This window comes from Cnephaeus nilssonii (assembly GCF_951640355.1).
Source record: "Cnephaeus nilssonii genome assembly, chromosome: 19".
NCBI lineage: Eukaryota > Metazoa > Chordata > Mammalia > Chiroptera > Vespertilionidae > Cnephaeus > Cnephaeus nilssonii.
This window is the reverse complement of record NC_137090.1, coordinates 21,340,811-21,356,754: the sequence shown is the minus strand read 5'-3', so window position 1 is coordinate 21,356,754 and position 15,944 is coordinate 21,340,811. Positions and strand designations below refer to the sequence as shown.

Here is a 15,944-nt window from a genome sequence, read left to right as displayed (position 1 = left end):
TAACCCCCTTGCCCAAGTTAACTTAGTCCCCATGGCATAGAATAATTTCAAGAACCGTGGGAAGACTTTCAAGAGTTATTTACTTGACGTGAATCTCTATAAATTAAAGGTATAAAAAGTTCGGGGTTCAGAATGGAAAGGCTATTGGCGGCTGTGGAGGGTGGGGGAAATGCCTGGCATAGAATTATTATCCTTGAAAATATATTCCGGCCGGGGAACAAGAGGCAGGGTGGTTTTTTTTTGTTTGTTTCTTTTGCTTACGTTTTTTTCTGAGTAACCTTTTTGTTTTAGAACAGATTTACGTTAACAGAATTATAGTGAAGATACAACAGAGTTCCCTATACCCCGTACGAAGTTTCAAAATCCCTCTCTTATTTCCACCCCCACCTCCACTCTCCCCCACTTCTCTTTGCTTCTGCCCCCCCGCCCCCCTCGGGGTTTGGCAGGGCCGGGTTCCCACAGTGCCACTTGGGGATTGTAACAAAAGCCCAGCTCGGGGGGTGGGGGGGGGATTTCACCTCCGCCCAGCCACAACTAGGGCAGGAGTCCAGCGACCGAAACCCCCGACCGCGCTCGCTCCGCCCCGAGAAGCGCAGATTCCTCGCCAACGTGGCTCCTCCGGCTCCCGGAGCGCGCGCGAGGCGGGACCAGGGGGCGGGCAGCCTTCGGAGGGGAGGTGCCTGGGGGGGCCGGGCCGGGCGAGGGACGGGGACAGTCCCCGACTTCAGGCCCCTCCCCCCGAGGGCAGGTTCTCGAAGCCAAAACATTTTGAATCTTAAAACGTCCAGATCTCAGAGGCGCGTGGCGGGTTACACACACATATATAACATATGATGCACATACGTGTGGCCGGTTGTGTCTAATGCACATGCCTGGGCGTCTTCTCAGGCGCAGCCCCCTCCTCTCCACAGCCGGCACCCCAGCGGCCCCACGCCCCCCCGGGCACGCCGGTCGCAGCCCTTCCCCCGGCGCGGCGCGCAGCGGCGGGCGCGTGCGCGTGAGGACGTCCGGGGACGCGCGCGCCGCCGCCGCCGCCGAGCTGGGCCGGAGTCGTGGGCAGTGGGGCTGGAAGGTGATGGCCCTGACCGAGGGCCGTGAGGCCGCGGCTCCCGCTCTTTCTGCCGTCGCCGCCGACGCCTCTGTCTGCTCATCGTCATGAGGTCAGGCCTCGGGGAAGCGGGCGGCGGCGGCCGATGGGCTCTGGGGAGAGTAACTGAGACACTCGAAGCTCGAACGTGGGTGGAAGATTCTGTCCTGGGTATTCCGGAAGAGTTGTTTGCGCTGACTTTTCTTCCTTTTTTTTTTTCCTTCCCTTTCTTGCTCTTCATCGAGGAAAGTGGGAGGGTTCTATGTTTTTCTTTATGGAAAAGGCACTAAAACTGTCGCGCCCAGTGTTGGTCTTTCAGAGGTTTGAGGAAATGAATAGCACGCGTGGCGTCGGAGCATCGGTGAAAGGTTTTAGTGAAAGGAACTAAAAAGCCCAACCTCCGTACAGTAACTGAAAAAAAAAATTATATATATATATTCGAACCTACTAATGAAATAGAATGACCAGGCTGGGATTCCCACGCTGCCGTCCTCGACCGCCGCCCACGCTGGTCACTTAGGGGTCTTCTCCTGAGTGTCCTCTTGCGTGAACCGCCTCCCTCCCCCAACACACACACACACCGATGGTGGCATTTTTAATGGGCAGGCTGTGTAACCTTATTCAGACTAGAGTTGTCTAGTAATTACATGGCGACTCCCCAAGTCTTCCTATTTTAAAGGTATTTGGGTAATATTTGGGTATTTATTGGAAGCTTTTTTATTAGCTTTGGCAAAGCTGTTTCAACACAAGACAAATTTATAGGTCACCCGAGTGAAATGTTTATTAGTTCTCCAGGGTGTTTAATAAGGCATTAAGATTTAATTTTTTTCTTCCTAGCCTTTCCAAGCATTAGCAAACATGATTCTTATGAAATGTAGTGTCTACATTGGAGATGAAACTGCAGTATTAAAATGTGAATACTAGTGTGCACATTAGTCACATCTACTGGGCACCCATACTTTATTTTGCTGATTCTTTCTTATTAGAGAACTGGAGGCATCTGAAGCTCAACTTCTTTGATAGCAGATGTTCCCTAAAAGGTATTTTGTGTAGAGCAGCAGAGCCTTGTTATTAACCGAGGAGTCTAGTAACAAGTAATAACCCAACCCGCGTGGCTCAGTCCTTGAGCGTTAACCTATGAACTAGGAGATCAAGGTTGGATTCCAGGTCAGGGCACATGCCTGTGTAGGCCTGATCCCCAGCGTGGGGTGTGCAGGAGACAGCCAATCAATGATTCTCTCGTTGTTTCTCCCTCTCCCTTCCTCTCTTAAATCAATAAAAAAATAAAAATAAATTTAAAAACAAGTAATAGATAACCTGAGAATAATTCATCTACTGTGATTATCAGCCTCTGTAACTGTTCACTTTTGATTTTTAGAAGACGGAGACCTGAAGCAAAGAAAAAAAGTATTCAAGGGTCATGCAAGCCAACTGTAGCCAATTGCAAAGAGCTGCAGGCAGTGAGGCTGCCTCAGCCTCCCCAAGTGTCCACACAAGATTGACAGAAGGTTCTGGTCTTCATTCTGGAGATGTGCATATCCAGATTAACTCCGTACCTAAAGAATGTGCTGAAAATCTAAGCTCCAGAAATACAAGGTCAGGTGTCCATAGCTGTACCCATGGATGTGTACAGAGTCACTTACGGAATCAGTCCCGTAACCAAGCAAGGCAGCCTGGTGATACTTCCATGGAGTCTGGAGATCATGGTAGTAGCTCCTACTCCGAATTCCGGTATTTCTTCAAGTGGCTGCAAAAGAGTCTTCCATATATTTTGATTCTGGGTGTCAAACTTGTTGTGCAGCATATAACAGGTAGGGTGTAATAAAATATTGAATTGTTTCATTGCTAAATTCAGTAAATTTATTTCTTTATTGGTCATCTACTTTAACCTATGTATTTTTGTTACTGATTTTCTGCTAGCTTTTAAAATTGTAAATGTTTCCTTTAAATTCATGTCATTGTGTTAGCTCTTTGATTTTTTTTTCTTCCAATTAACTGGAACTTATTATCTAACAGGAATTTCTCTTGGAATTGGACTGCTTACAACTTTTATGTATGCAGACAAAAGCATTGTAAATCAGGTTTTTCTAAGAGTAAGTATAATAAACTAAAAAAATTACTAAATGTTTCTCTCTGTAGATCATATATTCATTTTTTAGAGAAATAGGAATTAAGATAGTTTTTTTGACAAATTTATTTAGATACATACATTATAACATCTATAATATATTAAGTTTTATTATCCAAACTAGAGGCCTGGTGCACAAATTCATGCACAGGTGGGGTCCCTCAGCCTTCCCGGCAATCAGTCCAATTGGGGGCAATCTCGCCCAGTCCAGGGGGACGGGCCACGGGAGGTTGGTCGGCCACAGGAGGTTGGCTGTGGGAGCGCACTCATCACCAGGGGGCAGCTCCTGCGTTGAGTGTCTGCCCCCTGGTGGTCAGTGCACATCATAGCTACTGGTCTTAACGGTTGCTTAGGCTTTTATATACATAGATGATCTGGCATAAATGATGTCCTACATCTGAATTGTTTCACCTTATTTTCTTTGTAAGTTGAGTTCCTGATAGAGAAAGAAAAACTTGATGGAAGGATTAAAAAGTTTAGAATGCACTATTTGATCTGATTTGTCAAGTGCCTTCATGTTTTTTGAGTTAGTTTAACCACAATACATAATATAATCATCATTAGAAACTTTAGCTGTCGCACTGTCAGATTTAAAGTAAAGAAAATGTACATTGAATAAATGGGAATTGAACTATTTAGGTCTCTCTTATTTAAAGAAAATTAAACCCAAGTAGTTTTTCCATAACATCCTATATAATAAAAGCTTCTTAATATGCTAAGTGTCCCACAGTTCATTGGACTGTTCAATCAGTCGCTATGATGCACACTGACCACCATGGGGCAGACACTCTGACCAGTAGGTTAGCTTGCTGCTGGGGTCCAGCCGATCGGGACTGGGCAAGAAGGGCCAGGCACACCTGGAGCCCTCCCCTGGTCCCTCCCCAGCCCTGATTGTGCACTGGTGGGGTCCCGGATTATGAGACGGCACAGGCCAGGCTGAGGGACCCCACCAGTGCTCATATCTGTGCACTGCATTGGTTTCAGCCCCATTCCCACAGGCCAGGCCAAGGGACCCCACCGGTGCACGAATCCGTGCACTGGGCCTCTAGTAAATAATAAAAGTGTTCTATTCATATAAACTATTGGGAAAACTAGGACCAGTTTATAAAATCTCACCTTTAAGCAATTTTAAAGGGCATTATCTTTGTAAGGATCATGCATTCTGACCTGGAAATTTGTAGTTAGAACCTATCAAACCATGAAAATTTAATTCAGGATTTAAAACTAGTAAAACTTTTAATTAAATCAATAATTGAAACTTAATTTTTAAAAATAAATTATTAAATTCTTATTGAATGTCTGAGAATTTAAAAATTATACTTATAAGCCCTGGTTACTTAAATACACTTGTTAACATTTTGTTTTGTCTGGGAGGCAAAAGTAGGGAGCTGCAGAGGTAAAGTTTATATTTTGCTGGATCCTTTATGTTGCTTGTAGATTTGGCTTCTTTCAAACATAGGTAATGATTTTATACAGTGAAGAAACTTGTTATTTTAAAAATGTATTTAAATGAGTTCTGTTTTGTTCACTAAAGATATATAGTGTGATGATGTACAGTTTAACAAATATTCTATATTTTAATAAGTTTAATCTGTTAAAACATTCTAAGTTAATAAATTAGTCATTAAAATAAAATAGTTTAATGATATTTAAATCTTCGGCATAATCCAAAGTAATAAATTTTAAAATTGTTTATTTTTCAGGAAAGGTGCTCAAAGATTCAGTGTGCTTGGTTACTGGTATTCTTAGCAGGATCTTCTGTTCTTTTGTATTACACCTTTCATTCTCAGTCACTTTATCTGAGGTAATTAGAGATCCAAGTATACAATCATATTTTTATGTAACATATTCCTTAGCACTCTGCATATATTTTACTTGCATATACTTACTGTTAGAGTTCAATTTTTACCCTTCTCTTTCCAAGATTGAAAGCTTCAAGTGACTTTTTCAGATTTGTGTACCCAGTGTCTTGATTCCTAGCAGGCGCTTGATAAATTATTTACTTTTTGATACTTAAACTTTTACTTATATCATCAATAGTTATTAGTACCATTTAGTCAATATTGGTGGTGGTCTGTTTTTGTTTTTTTTTAAAATATATTTCTTACAAATAAAAATGTATACATTTAAGTTGTACATGATGTTTTGATTTATGTGTACATTGTATAATAAGAACATGATCTTTGTAGAAGTAAAGAGACGACTTGCTAAAGGACAGTAGTTGTTAAGTTTCCATGTTAGATGGAAGTGTTCTGAAGTTTTGGCTCTAATCAGATAATTAGAAGTCCTGGTTTTCAGTCGAGTTGGAGGTGTGGGCAATTTCAGATACAGTTTGTCAGTGGATCTAATATCACTGATTGGATTGGGTGGGTAGGTAGAGGGGGGGAAATCAAGGATGATACCTAGGATTTTTGTCTAAGCAACTGGCTGGATGATAGTACCATTTACTGGGCTTGGAAAGACTGGGAAAGTAACTGGTTTTGAGGCGAAAATCATTTGTTTTGAACATATTGTGAGGTCACATAGAACTATTAAATGATTTCAAATATATATGTCAGGAGCTCAGAGTAGAGGTTAGGGCTATATATTTTGGTGTTACCAGCATATGATTGATATTTAAAAACCAAAACTAACCAGGTAAAGTATAGTCAGAGAAGAGGGCTCAGGACTGGACATGCCCACAATTAGAGGAGGAGCAGCAAAGAAAACCAGGAAGGAACCAACCATCAGTCACCAAGGAGAACTAGGGAGTGTAGTGTTAGAAGTCTAGGAAGAAAATAATTCAGGGAGGTAAATGGAAAAGGGGACATGACCTTTGAATTTGGCAAGGTGGAGGTAGTTGGTGATCTGTACAAAAGCAATTAAGTGGAAAGGAGAGAATGGAATCCAGATTGGAGTTGGTTGAGAAAATGATAGATATTTAATATTAGTGAATTTTTTTTAGATTACAGGCTAGAAAGGTATCAACCATGACAAGTTAGGAAGACTGTTATTTTATACTATAGAGGAAAGATGCAAAATTAATATATTTTAAAAGTCTCTTTTAAATAAGCAAAATGTTACGTGAACTCTAACACTTGCCAATTTTATATTTTTTACACAATAAAATAAATATTCAGTAGCAAATTAAAAACCCCCATGAATACTTTACCTTTGTATGTTGCTCTGGTAAGTTTTGATGTTTTTCTCTTGGTAGCTTAATTTTTTTAAATCCTACTTTGGACTATTCGAGCTTCTGGGAAGTACTTTGGGTTGTTGGAATTACAGACTTCATCCTGAAATTCCTCTGCATGAGCTTAAAATGCCTTATTTTATTGGTGCCTTCTTTCATCATACCTTTTAAATCCAAGGTAAGAAACTAACATGTTTTGTTGATACAATTTTAACAAACCACTCTAATGCTATTTAGTCTCAACCTAATTTTAATTATATTATCTCAGACTGGCCACCATTTGCTCAGACTTAAACCAAATATTGATCTAGGAAAAAATAAGAATTATATTTGCTTCAGCATCATTTAAAAATTACTTCCCATATTATATATGGAAAAATATTATTTAGATTTGTACTTTCGTTCTCCTCCAGGGCATTATCAATTGATAATTAATTGTATGCTGTTACTCAGTTTTCCCCATATTCAATAAAAACTTTAATAAAGTATTTGTGCAATGTATATAAGGAGCAAAGGTAACTATTTGTTCTCCTTCCTTTTTAGGGTTACTGGTACATGCTTTTAGAAGAATTATGTCAGTATTACCGAACATTTGTTCCCGTACCAGTTTGGTTTCGTTACCTTATAAGCTATGGGGAGTTTGGTAATATAACTAGAAGGAGTCTTGGAATATTGCTGGCTTTACTCTACCTCATACTAAAAGTAGGTAACATTCTTAATCTTGTCATATGATTCATATAATGATTACAGATTTACTTACCATTGCTTTTCTCATGAACTATTTTACAGTTTATTTTATTTTAGTTTGACATAATAGATTCTGTATCTAGTTAGAAATGGAGTAATGGAAAATAGTCTTTATATTAATCCAGTGGTTCAGATTTTATTGGGGGAGTAGACTTCCACATAGCATGGATTATAGACATGGGAAAGAAGAGAGAGTAAGTAGAATAGAACATACCCATCTCCAACAGCAGCATCTATCCTACACACAATTCTGAAAATAGAGAATTAAGTACATTTTAATTGTTTAGTTACTGTTTCTTCTATGTCTGTTCCCCTCAGCTTAAATCACTTTATGAAACTTTAAAATCGAAATATGTTAAAAACATGTGAACAAGGTAAAATTGCCTTGTCTTTGACATAGTTAACTTTATCTACATATATAAATGCCTAAGTGACCTTTATGACTGAATGACCGGAACGACCGGTCAACCAGTCGCTGTGACGCACACTGACCACCAAAGGGCAGACGCTCAACGCAGGAGCTGCCCCCGGGTGGTCATTGTGCTCCCACAGTGGGAGTGCTGCTTAGCCAGAAGCCGGGCTCACGGAGCCTCTCCCACCTACACAGCAGTGCTACTGAGAGGCTGCGGTGGCAGCAGCAGGCGCAGTGGAGCTGGGGTGAGTGGGAGCTGCGTGGCACCAGGCCCCGGCTCAGGCTCCTCCCCAGCCACCTGCAGCTTAGTGCACTGCTACATCCCTGGTACACCATAAACCTGCAGTTACAGTCTCTGGAGAACAGTTGAAGTTCGGACACTCAGAGTAACCAGGACAAGCCTGATATCGCCACCGGGCTCCTGGAACTCTGCCTCGGGCATTGAGATCAAATCTCATCCCTTACCAATTGCCCTGGAGCTACAGAGGAAGGCAGCAATATAACAGTGGCCACAAGTGGCAACTGAGAATCGGGGTAAAAGTCAAAGAGAGATGGCTCTGAAGGGTGGGGGCGTGGGCAACAGAGCACCCCCACCCCCTAAGACCCTCAACTTTGTATTGTTCACCTCGGAGCATCTCTTATCCGGCTCTGAGCAGTGGAAAGCCTCCAGCACGGCCCAAGGCATCCACCGGGGACCTCCAGGCCAGCAAGGCACGACCCTGGCCGCAGAAGGGACACTTGCAAATATTTTTTCAGGAAGCTGCGGGGAGGAGAACAGACTCCCCACATGACTTCCCAGTGGCTCAAGGGGATGTGGGAATTCCCCAGGCACTTGGGCGTGGGCTCCAGATTTCCTTTCAATGTGCACGAATCTGTGCACTGGGCCACTAGTATATATATGTATTTTTAAATATATTTTTATTGATTTTAGAGAGGGAGAGGTAGAAACATCAGTGATGAGAGAGAATCATTGATTGACTGCCTCCTGCAAGCCCCCAACTGGGGATTGAGCCCACAACTCGGGCATGTGCCCTTGACTGGAATCGAACCTGGGACCGTTCAGTCCGCAGGCCAACAATCTATGCACTGAGCAAAACCAGCCAGGGCTAACTTTATATTTGTCTTGACCAAATTGTACCTCTAGGTATTCAGATTTCCTTTTTTTTTTCTTTTTTCTTTTTTTGGTTAAGAGTTGGTTGAAATCTATAAATTGAGTAAAATATTTTATAATTGGACTTTAAATATATTTAGATTGAAATGATTACTTGTGATATGCAACGAACATGCTGTTATTATCAGTATTTGATATTGTGGCACTTTAGCTTTGATCTCTGGGTTTAGCAGATAGGGCTCTTGGAATTAATGAATAATCTCTTATTTCCTTTTTCAGCTTTTGGACTTTTTTGAACATCTAAGAAATTTCAGACAGGTTTTGAGAAAATTTTTTACACGACCAGTAAGTACATTTTAATTGTTCAAGAAAAACCACTTTTAACCTTTTATCATTACAAAAAAAAAAAAAAAGTTAATTCAGCATTTTACAAATATGGATTTCATTACGATTTTAAAAACTTTTTTAGTACTTTGGTACTTAGGGTTATGAGAATGATTTAGGAGTTTTATCTATGATCAGTTTCTTGACTTGCATATTAACGTTACCAAGTGCTTATATATTTGAATGTGCTTGCCCTTTCTAATCATTTGACATTCTTAAGGGTTTATAAACATTCCTTTAAAAATCTTGTCACGAACTTTTGTTCCTTTTCCTTTTTTAAAATCTACAAATGATGGCTTTGTGTATTTCCATTAACTCCTTATTCAATTTCTGTGAAAGCACTGTAATTTATTGTATATATGAAAAAAGCTCATTACCAAAAATCAGGTTCCTTGAAATTTTCTTACTGGAAAAATTTCCCCATCAATACTCAACTCTATATGCACAAACTAGAGGCCCGGTGCACGACATTCGTGCAGTGGGGGATGGGGGGAGGTCCCTCATCCCAGCCTGCACCCCGCCCAGTCCGGGATCCCTTGGGGGAATGTCCACATCCCTCTTGTAGTCCAGGACCCCTCGCTCCTTACTACCCGCCTGCTCGCTGCTCCTTAGCACTGCTGGGGAGGCGGGAGAGACTCCCACAACCGCCGCTGCGCTCGTCAGCCATGAGCCCAGCTTCTGGCCAAGTAGTGCTACCCCTGTGGGAGCATACTGACCACCAGGGGGCAGCTCCTGCATTGAGCGTCTGCCCCTGGTGGTCAGCGCGCACCATAGCAACCGGTCGTCCCACTGTTTGGTCAATTTGCATATTAAGCTTTTATTATATAGGGTAAGTTCAAGGCATGAAATTTAACAATAAGTTGACACTCCAGCCTGACCAGTGTGGCTCAGTGGTTGAGTGTCAACATACGAACCAGGAAGTCACGGTTCCATTCCCAGCAGTGCACATACCTGGGTTACCGAGGTGTGCAGGAGGCAGCCAGTCAGTGATTTTTCTCTCATCATTGACGCTTCTCTCTCTCCCTTCCTCTCTGAAATCAAAAAAAAAAAAAAAAAAATTAAAAACAAATTGACACTCCAGTGTCAATTATAAACTTGATTATGTGATTCTACTGATGTTACAAATTTCAGACAAAGGTTGTCATAGGCTCATTTGCTACTTAGTAGCCTTTGTGGTCAACAGGTTTCAGAGTTTGATCCTCAGTTTTGCAGTGCATTAAGTACTTACTTTGTCAGGACTCGGGACCTTACTAAAAGAATGCCAACGTAATGATGAATGCTGAAAAACAAGAAAGAGGACTGTATCTCTAAAGTGGACCATACTAACCGGTCCACTAAGATATATTCTTCCTCTAAGATATAGTAATATAGTAATAAGTTTTGCTGCATACTATTCAAACTTCATTCTTTAGACAAGATACAATATAATGGAGAGTTCGTTAACTTTGGTCAGATTTATTCAATTCATTATGTGAGTATCAGCTTTTACTCTAGTAAGGCTTGTACTGAAATAGTTTGATATTCTCTGTGAAGCAGAGAGAATATCACAGTCGTCAACATTCTTTGATTTATTCTTAAGACTTTTTAAAAAAATATATATATTTTATTGATTTTTCACAGAGAGGAAGGGAGAGGGACAGAGAGCTAGAAACATCGATGAGAGAGAAACATTGACCAGCTGCCTCCTGCACACCCCCCACCGGGGACACGCCCGCAACCAAGGCACACACCCCTGACCGGAACCGAACCTGGGACCCTCCAGTCCGCAGGCCGACGCTCTATCCACTGAGCAAAACCGGTTTCGGCATATTCTTGAGACTCTTAGGGGTTCCTTAACGTTGCCATCACCATCAAGATAAATCTTCACTTAAAAGGAGTCTGCAATATGCCAGACAAAAATGCTAATTTAAAAGCTTGTCAGCCTGTTATCTGTAGTGTACTCTGGTAAATGACACTGAAGGGAAATTGGCACCAAGGTCATCTATCAGTAACCTGAAAAATCTTAGTTTTTAATATTTTATTTTTTGTCTTGATTTTGTTAACCCTCGATGTTCAGTACAAGTTTAGATCATAACTTCAGACGATGCTTTGCTCTCATTATCATGATTGATTGAATTTGGGTGTTCTTACTTCCCGTTAGCCACCTTTCCCCCATCATTTCTACAGAAAGCTGATCTTATTTGTAACACTTTGTCACATCTAGTTAATAACTAAATTCTCCTGAATTTGGTGAGGAATTATTAAGAACTTAGAAAGTTTTTTAGTTCATTAGAAGAAAAGTAAATTCAAAGAATTGCATATTTATTCAGGCAGTTAATTTTGAACGATTAACTCTATCCAAGTGATATTTTGCAATTACAGTTCTTTTATAAAATGTTATTTTTTTCCTAGTACTAAATGCTCTGACTTATGTGATAATTAAGGATAATAATTAAAATTATTTTTAGATTTAGTGGCAAGACACTGTTCAGTTTTCCCCAAACCTTCTTCACATTGAACTCACCTGGAGAGCTTACAAAAATTTCCGATTCCTGTTGTCACATCCCAGTATGTCTGGACCTACTGAGACAGTCTCCAGTATGGAGCACAGAAATCTGTTTTTTAAAGCAGTCTTTCCACATGAGTTGCATTCAGTCAGCCAAGCTCCGGATTGACTTTTTAGAACCACTGCCATAGATAATAAATGGGCCCAATTTGGCAATATGAGGTCACCTAATACATTAACATATAGGTTTTATAATAGCTCTATTTCAGATTGCTTAGTTTCTTACGCCAGTTGAATTGTGCTGAATTTGAAGCCTATAATTAGGAATCCAGTGATTCTAAAAATTTTTCAAGATCCTATTATTTATTTAATGAGTTCACCCTGATGCAGTCCATCAAGATGTGGTTCTGCATATGTAGTTCAGCTTTGAAACGTTTGTATCCTTTGGGAGAGTTTTCAAGTGCCTAGTTCCAGGGATATTTGAGAAATAAAAGCACCACCTGTATATTGGAAGTATAGGAAAGAAACTGGTAAATGAAAAGAACTTCTTATCTTTATAGAGTTATGGAGTGGCTGCCAGCAAGAGACAGTGTTCAGATGTGGATGATATTTGTTCAATATGTCAAGCTGAATTTCAAAAGCCAATTCTTCTCATCTGTCAGGTAATTATATTTTTAAGCAACCTAAATACAACACTTCACTGTGACTTGCAAGGCACATTTATGTTAGTTATAAGGAAAAAGAAACTACAATGTTTAGCAGAAAGTAGCCTTCAGGGCACATATTGGTAATTTCTTATTTGTGATTACGGATTTGGTAGGTTAGCTAAATCTTGTCTCTTACGTTCTAATGATTTTTATGCAGAGGAGTGTATGAAGGGGAAAAATAATTCAAATGGCAAATTGTCTACTAGTGTGATAAAACAAAACAAAACAGGCTGTTTGTAATAATGGATATTAGTCTTTTAGAATAATACCAGCATTTGTTACTGGATTGTGGAAGGCCCTTTCCTATACTTTATGTCAGTTACTCTCAAAGACTTATTAAGCCATTAAGTCATTATACTTGATCTTAAAGTTATCACCTAGAGATAGCTTGTATTTGATTAAAAGTGATTAAAGGATAAAAGTCAAAAGAAAGGATCACTAGTAGCTCTTACCAGTAACACCATTCTTTTATTCTGGAATGTCATACTTTGTTTTCTCATTTGTAAAATGAAGGGATTAGTGCTCTCCAAAATCCCTTTCAGCTCTAAAGAGTATGATTGTCTATAATGAGATGAATTTAAAATAAAAATGTTATCAAGTTTAAAATGTAGTTCTTAATTTCCTTACAGCATATATTTTGTGAAGAGTGCATTACGTTATGGTTTAACAGAGAGAAAACATGTCCGCTGTGCAGAACTGTGATTTTAGACCATATAAACAAATGGAAAGATGGAGCCACTTCATCAGACTTCCAAATATATTAAGTTGTATAAACTGTTAAAGCCACAGAACACTTAATTGTTGTAGTCCAGTTTATCAAAAGATTGTTCAACCTAATGCATATGCGACATTTATTCTATCCTAATCATTTGACAGATGATTGCAGTGTTAAATCATGTTTTCTTGTTAATGTTACCAAAAAAGCAGTTGGATAACTAGAACTAGTTCTTAGAGAAACTCAGGTATTCTTTCCTGACATTGTTTTCAGAATAAATAATATTTTTAATATTTTAAGTACACTTTATCTGAAAGTAGAATTTTCTTTTGCATTGACTTCTATATTTCCAATTCTAAAAATTCTTAAAAATTTTCATAAAAGTTGTATTTTTAAATGAACATTCTAAATGCTATATTTTACCTGTAACAGATTTTGTAAGTGAAGATTTACTGAGGATGATATATTTTAATATTGTGGTATTCTCTATAGTATGATTAGCAATCAATGAGAATACATGATTTAAATGTATTGTTTGTTGACCTCATACATACAATCCTGCCATCAGTTTTAACGTTCGTGATCTTGCTTTTTGTATAGTGCCATGGACTACCTTGAAGTACCTATTAAAATAATTCACATGGATTACAAATAGCTGGCTTCACTGATGATTTGAATAGTGTAACAGACAAGACCAACTCAAATCTTAGAATCTAACAATTCACCTTATAACTAGTTTTCTCCAGAAGTGTTTTGGAATCTAATGCTTGAATCACCATTACTTAGGAGATTAAAGCCTGCACTCAGAGGCAACCAGATGCTTTGGATTGTTTGGTTGGTTTGCCTCTTAAATGTTTGTGTAGTATGGTGGAAAAAGGAATGGGGCACTATCTCCCTTAAAACTTCTAAGGGGGAACCAAGATCTAATACCAGAAGTCTGAAATGGTAGTTATATCTAAATTGAAGAGTACAAGGCCTCTGCCCATTTTCTCTACTACCATCTATAAGTTTGAATACAAGGAAGAGATAGAAGAAATTAGGAGGTAGAGGTAGAAAACAAATTTGCAGTGTTATTAAGACAAAGGCTAAACCATTAACAAGGATAGTGACCAACCAGGTACAGGTTAAGTCACTTTTATGCCTGTATGGCTACCCTAATTTGCAAAAGAACTTCAGAAAGCCTGTAACTTTTTTCCTCAGGTAAATATTGCCATATTATAAGTATACCTATTTCTATTTATTCAGTGATTATATATTTAACTATTATCTCCTTTGAGAACACTGCAAATATTGAAACAGGCTTACTGACTTAGTGGTAAAGCGAATATTTAGGTATACAGCAAGGGATGTGTGAAAAGGGCAATTTGGAATTAGAATTTGAGTGTGAAGAAAGAAAAGCTGACTTCTTGTTAAAAACACAAGAATAATATATCTTGCTACATGGGTTACTTCAACCCTATTACGTTACCTATTTACCCTATGGCTATATGGATAACTTTGTTTTTTAATATGATTTAATAACAAAGGAGGTCCCCAGTGGACAGTGGGGCTTTTGTTTGTTGTTTTTTTTTTTAACAAACAAGAAAGCATTTCACATCTGAATTTAAAAGGGGGGAAGTGTCATAGGAGACCTATCACATCCACTAACAATACTGATGAACTGGAAACATTTCTCCTATTTCCTCACCTCAAAAACAGGGGAATAGAGATTCAAAAACCCATGCATTTTGTGAATTCAGATCATCCCTTCCGAAAAATTGTTTCATTAGCATTAAGAGTCACTATGGCCCAGCTGGTGTGGCTTAGTGGTTGAGTGTCAACCTTAAACCAGGAGGTCACTGTTTGATTCCCAGTCAGGTTTCAGTCTCGATCCCCAGTAGGGGATGTGAAGGAGGCAGCCAATCAATGATTCTCTCCCATTGATGTTTCTCTCTCTCTCTTCCTATGAAATCAATAAAAACATTTTTAAAAAGAGTCACTAGTTATGTTTTATTAAAGAGTCATGTCAGTTTGAGAACTTCTATAGAGAAATCATCTTGGCAAGTGTGATAGAATTGCCTCATAAATAAAAAGTGATTTAGCTCTAGCTGGTTTGCTCAGTGGATGGTGCATCAGCCTGTGGACTAAAAGGTCCTGGGTTCAATTCCAGTCAAGGGCACATGCCCGGGTTGGGGCTCAATCCCCAGTGTGGGGAGTGCAGGAGGCAGGCAATCAATAATTCTCATCATTGATGTTTTTCTCTCTTCCTCTCCCTTCCTCTCTGAAATAAAAAATTATTTTTAAAAAGTGACATACAAAACTATCCATGTATACTAGATATATTACGGCAGTTAAAAACAGATTTGTGCACATTATTTTGTGTAGATGCATCAAATAATCAAATGTAGTTGACAAGTGTAGCTGAACAAACTGTTGACTGTTAGCATAAAGTCTTCCTAGTGTTTTTATGTAAAAGTAGCTTTTACATACCTTCACATGAACTTTTTAAAAAATAAGCAACCAATTCAACTTGGAAAATCACAGATGTGTAACTAATATATAACACTAGTACTGAAGTTATTTAAATAGCTTTAACTTCTCAGCAGAAAGTTTTATAACTCATTCCTCCCATACGTAGTAGAGCTAATCCTTGAACAATGTGAGGATTGGGGGCACCAACAATCCTTCCAGTCAAAATCCACATACAACTTTTGACCCTACAGCTGGCCCTTCGCATCATGGATTCAGAGGGCCAAATGTGTTTATTGAAAAAAATTCTGCATGTAAGTAAGGGGACACGTGCAGTTCAAACCCATGTTGTTCAAGGGTCAACTGTAATTTATTAAATACTAGAGGCCCGGTGCACGAAATTCATGCATGGAGGGCAGGAGATGTCCCTCAGCCCGGCCTGCACCCTCTCCAATCTGGGATCCCTCTCACAATCCGGGCCCACTGGCTCCTAACTGCTCGCCCGCCTGCCTGCCTGCCTGATCACCCCTAACTGCTCCCCTGCCGGC

General features: G+C 39.5%; 1 protein-coding gene across 1 annotated transcript; it reads left to right on the top strand.

Annotated features, from left to right (window-relative positions):
- The first annotated feature begins 1,015 nt into the window (after nt 1–1,015).
- Nucleotides 1,016–15,896, top strand: RNFT1 (ring finger protein, transmembrane 1). Its single transcript, XM_079799041.1, has 9 exons — nt 1,016–1,160; nt 2,466–2,898; nt 3,104–3,180; nt 4,919–5,019; nt 6,412–6,565; nt 6,931–7,089; nt 8,937–9,002; nt 12,087–12,188; nt 12,863–15,896. Exons 2-9 carry the CDS (start codon nt 2,508–2,510, stop codon nt 12,995–12,997), a joined length of 1,185 nt encoding a protein of 394 aa, XP_079655167.1. The 5' UTR covers nt 1,016–1,160; nt 2,466–2,507; the 3' UTR covers nt 12,998–15,896.
- The last annotated feature ends 48 nt before the right edge of the window (nt 15,897–15,944 follow it).

Coding starts and splice junctions, on each gene's coding strand:
- RNFT1 (XM_079799041.1), top strand. CDS start 2,508: ATGCAAGCCAACTGTAGCCAATTGCAAAGAGCTGCAGGCAGTGAGGCT. Junction 2,899..3,103: donor TGTTGTGCAGCATATAACAG/GTAGGGTGTAAT, acceptor ATTATCTAACAG/GAATTTCTCTTGGAATTGGA. Junction 9,003..12,086: donor GAAAATTTTTTACACGACCA/GTAAGTACATTT, acceptor TTATCTTTATAG/AGTTATGGAGTGGCTGCCAG.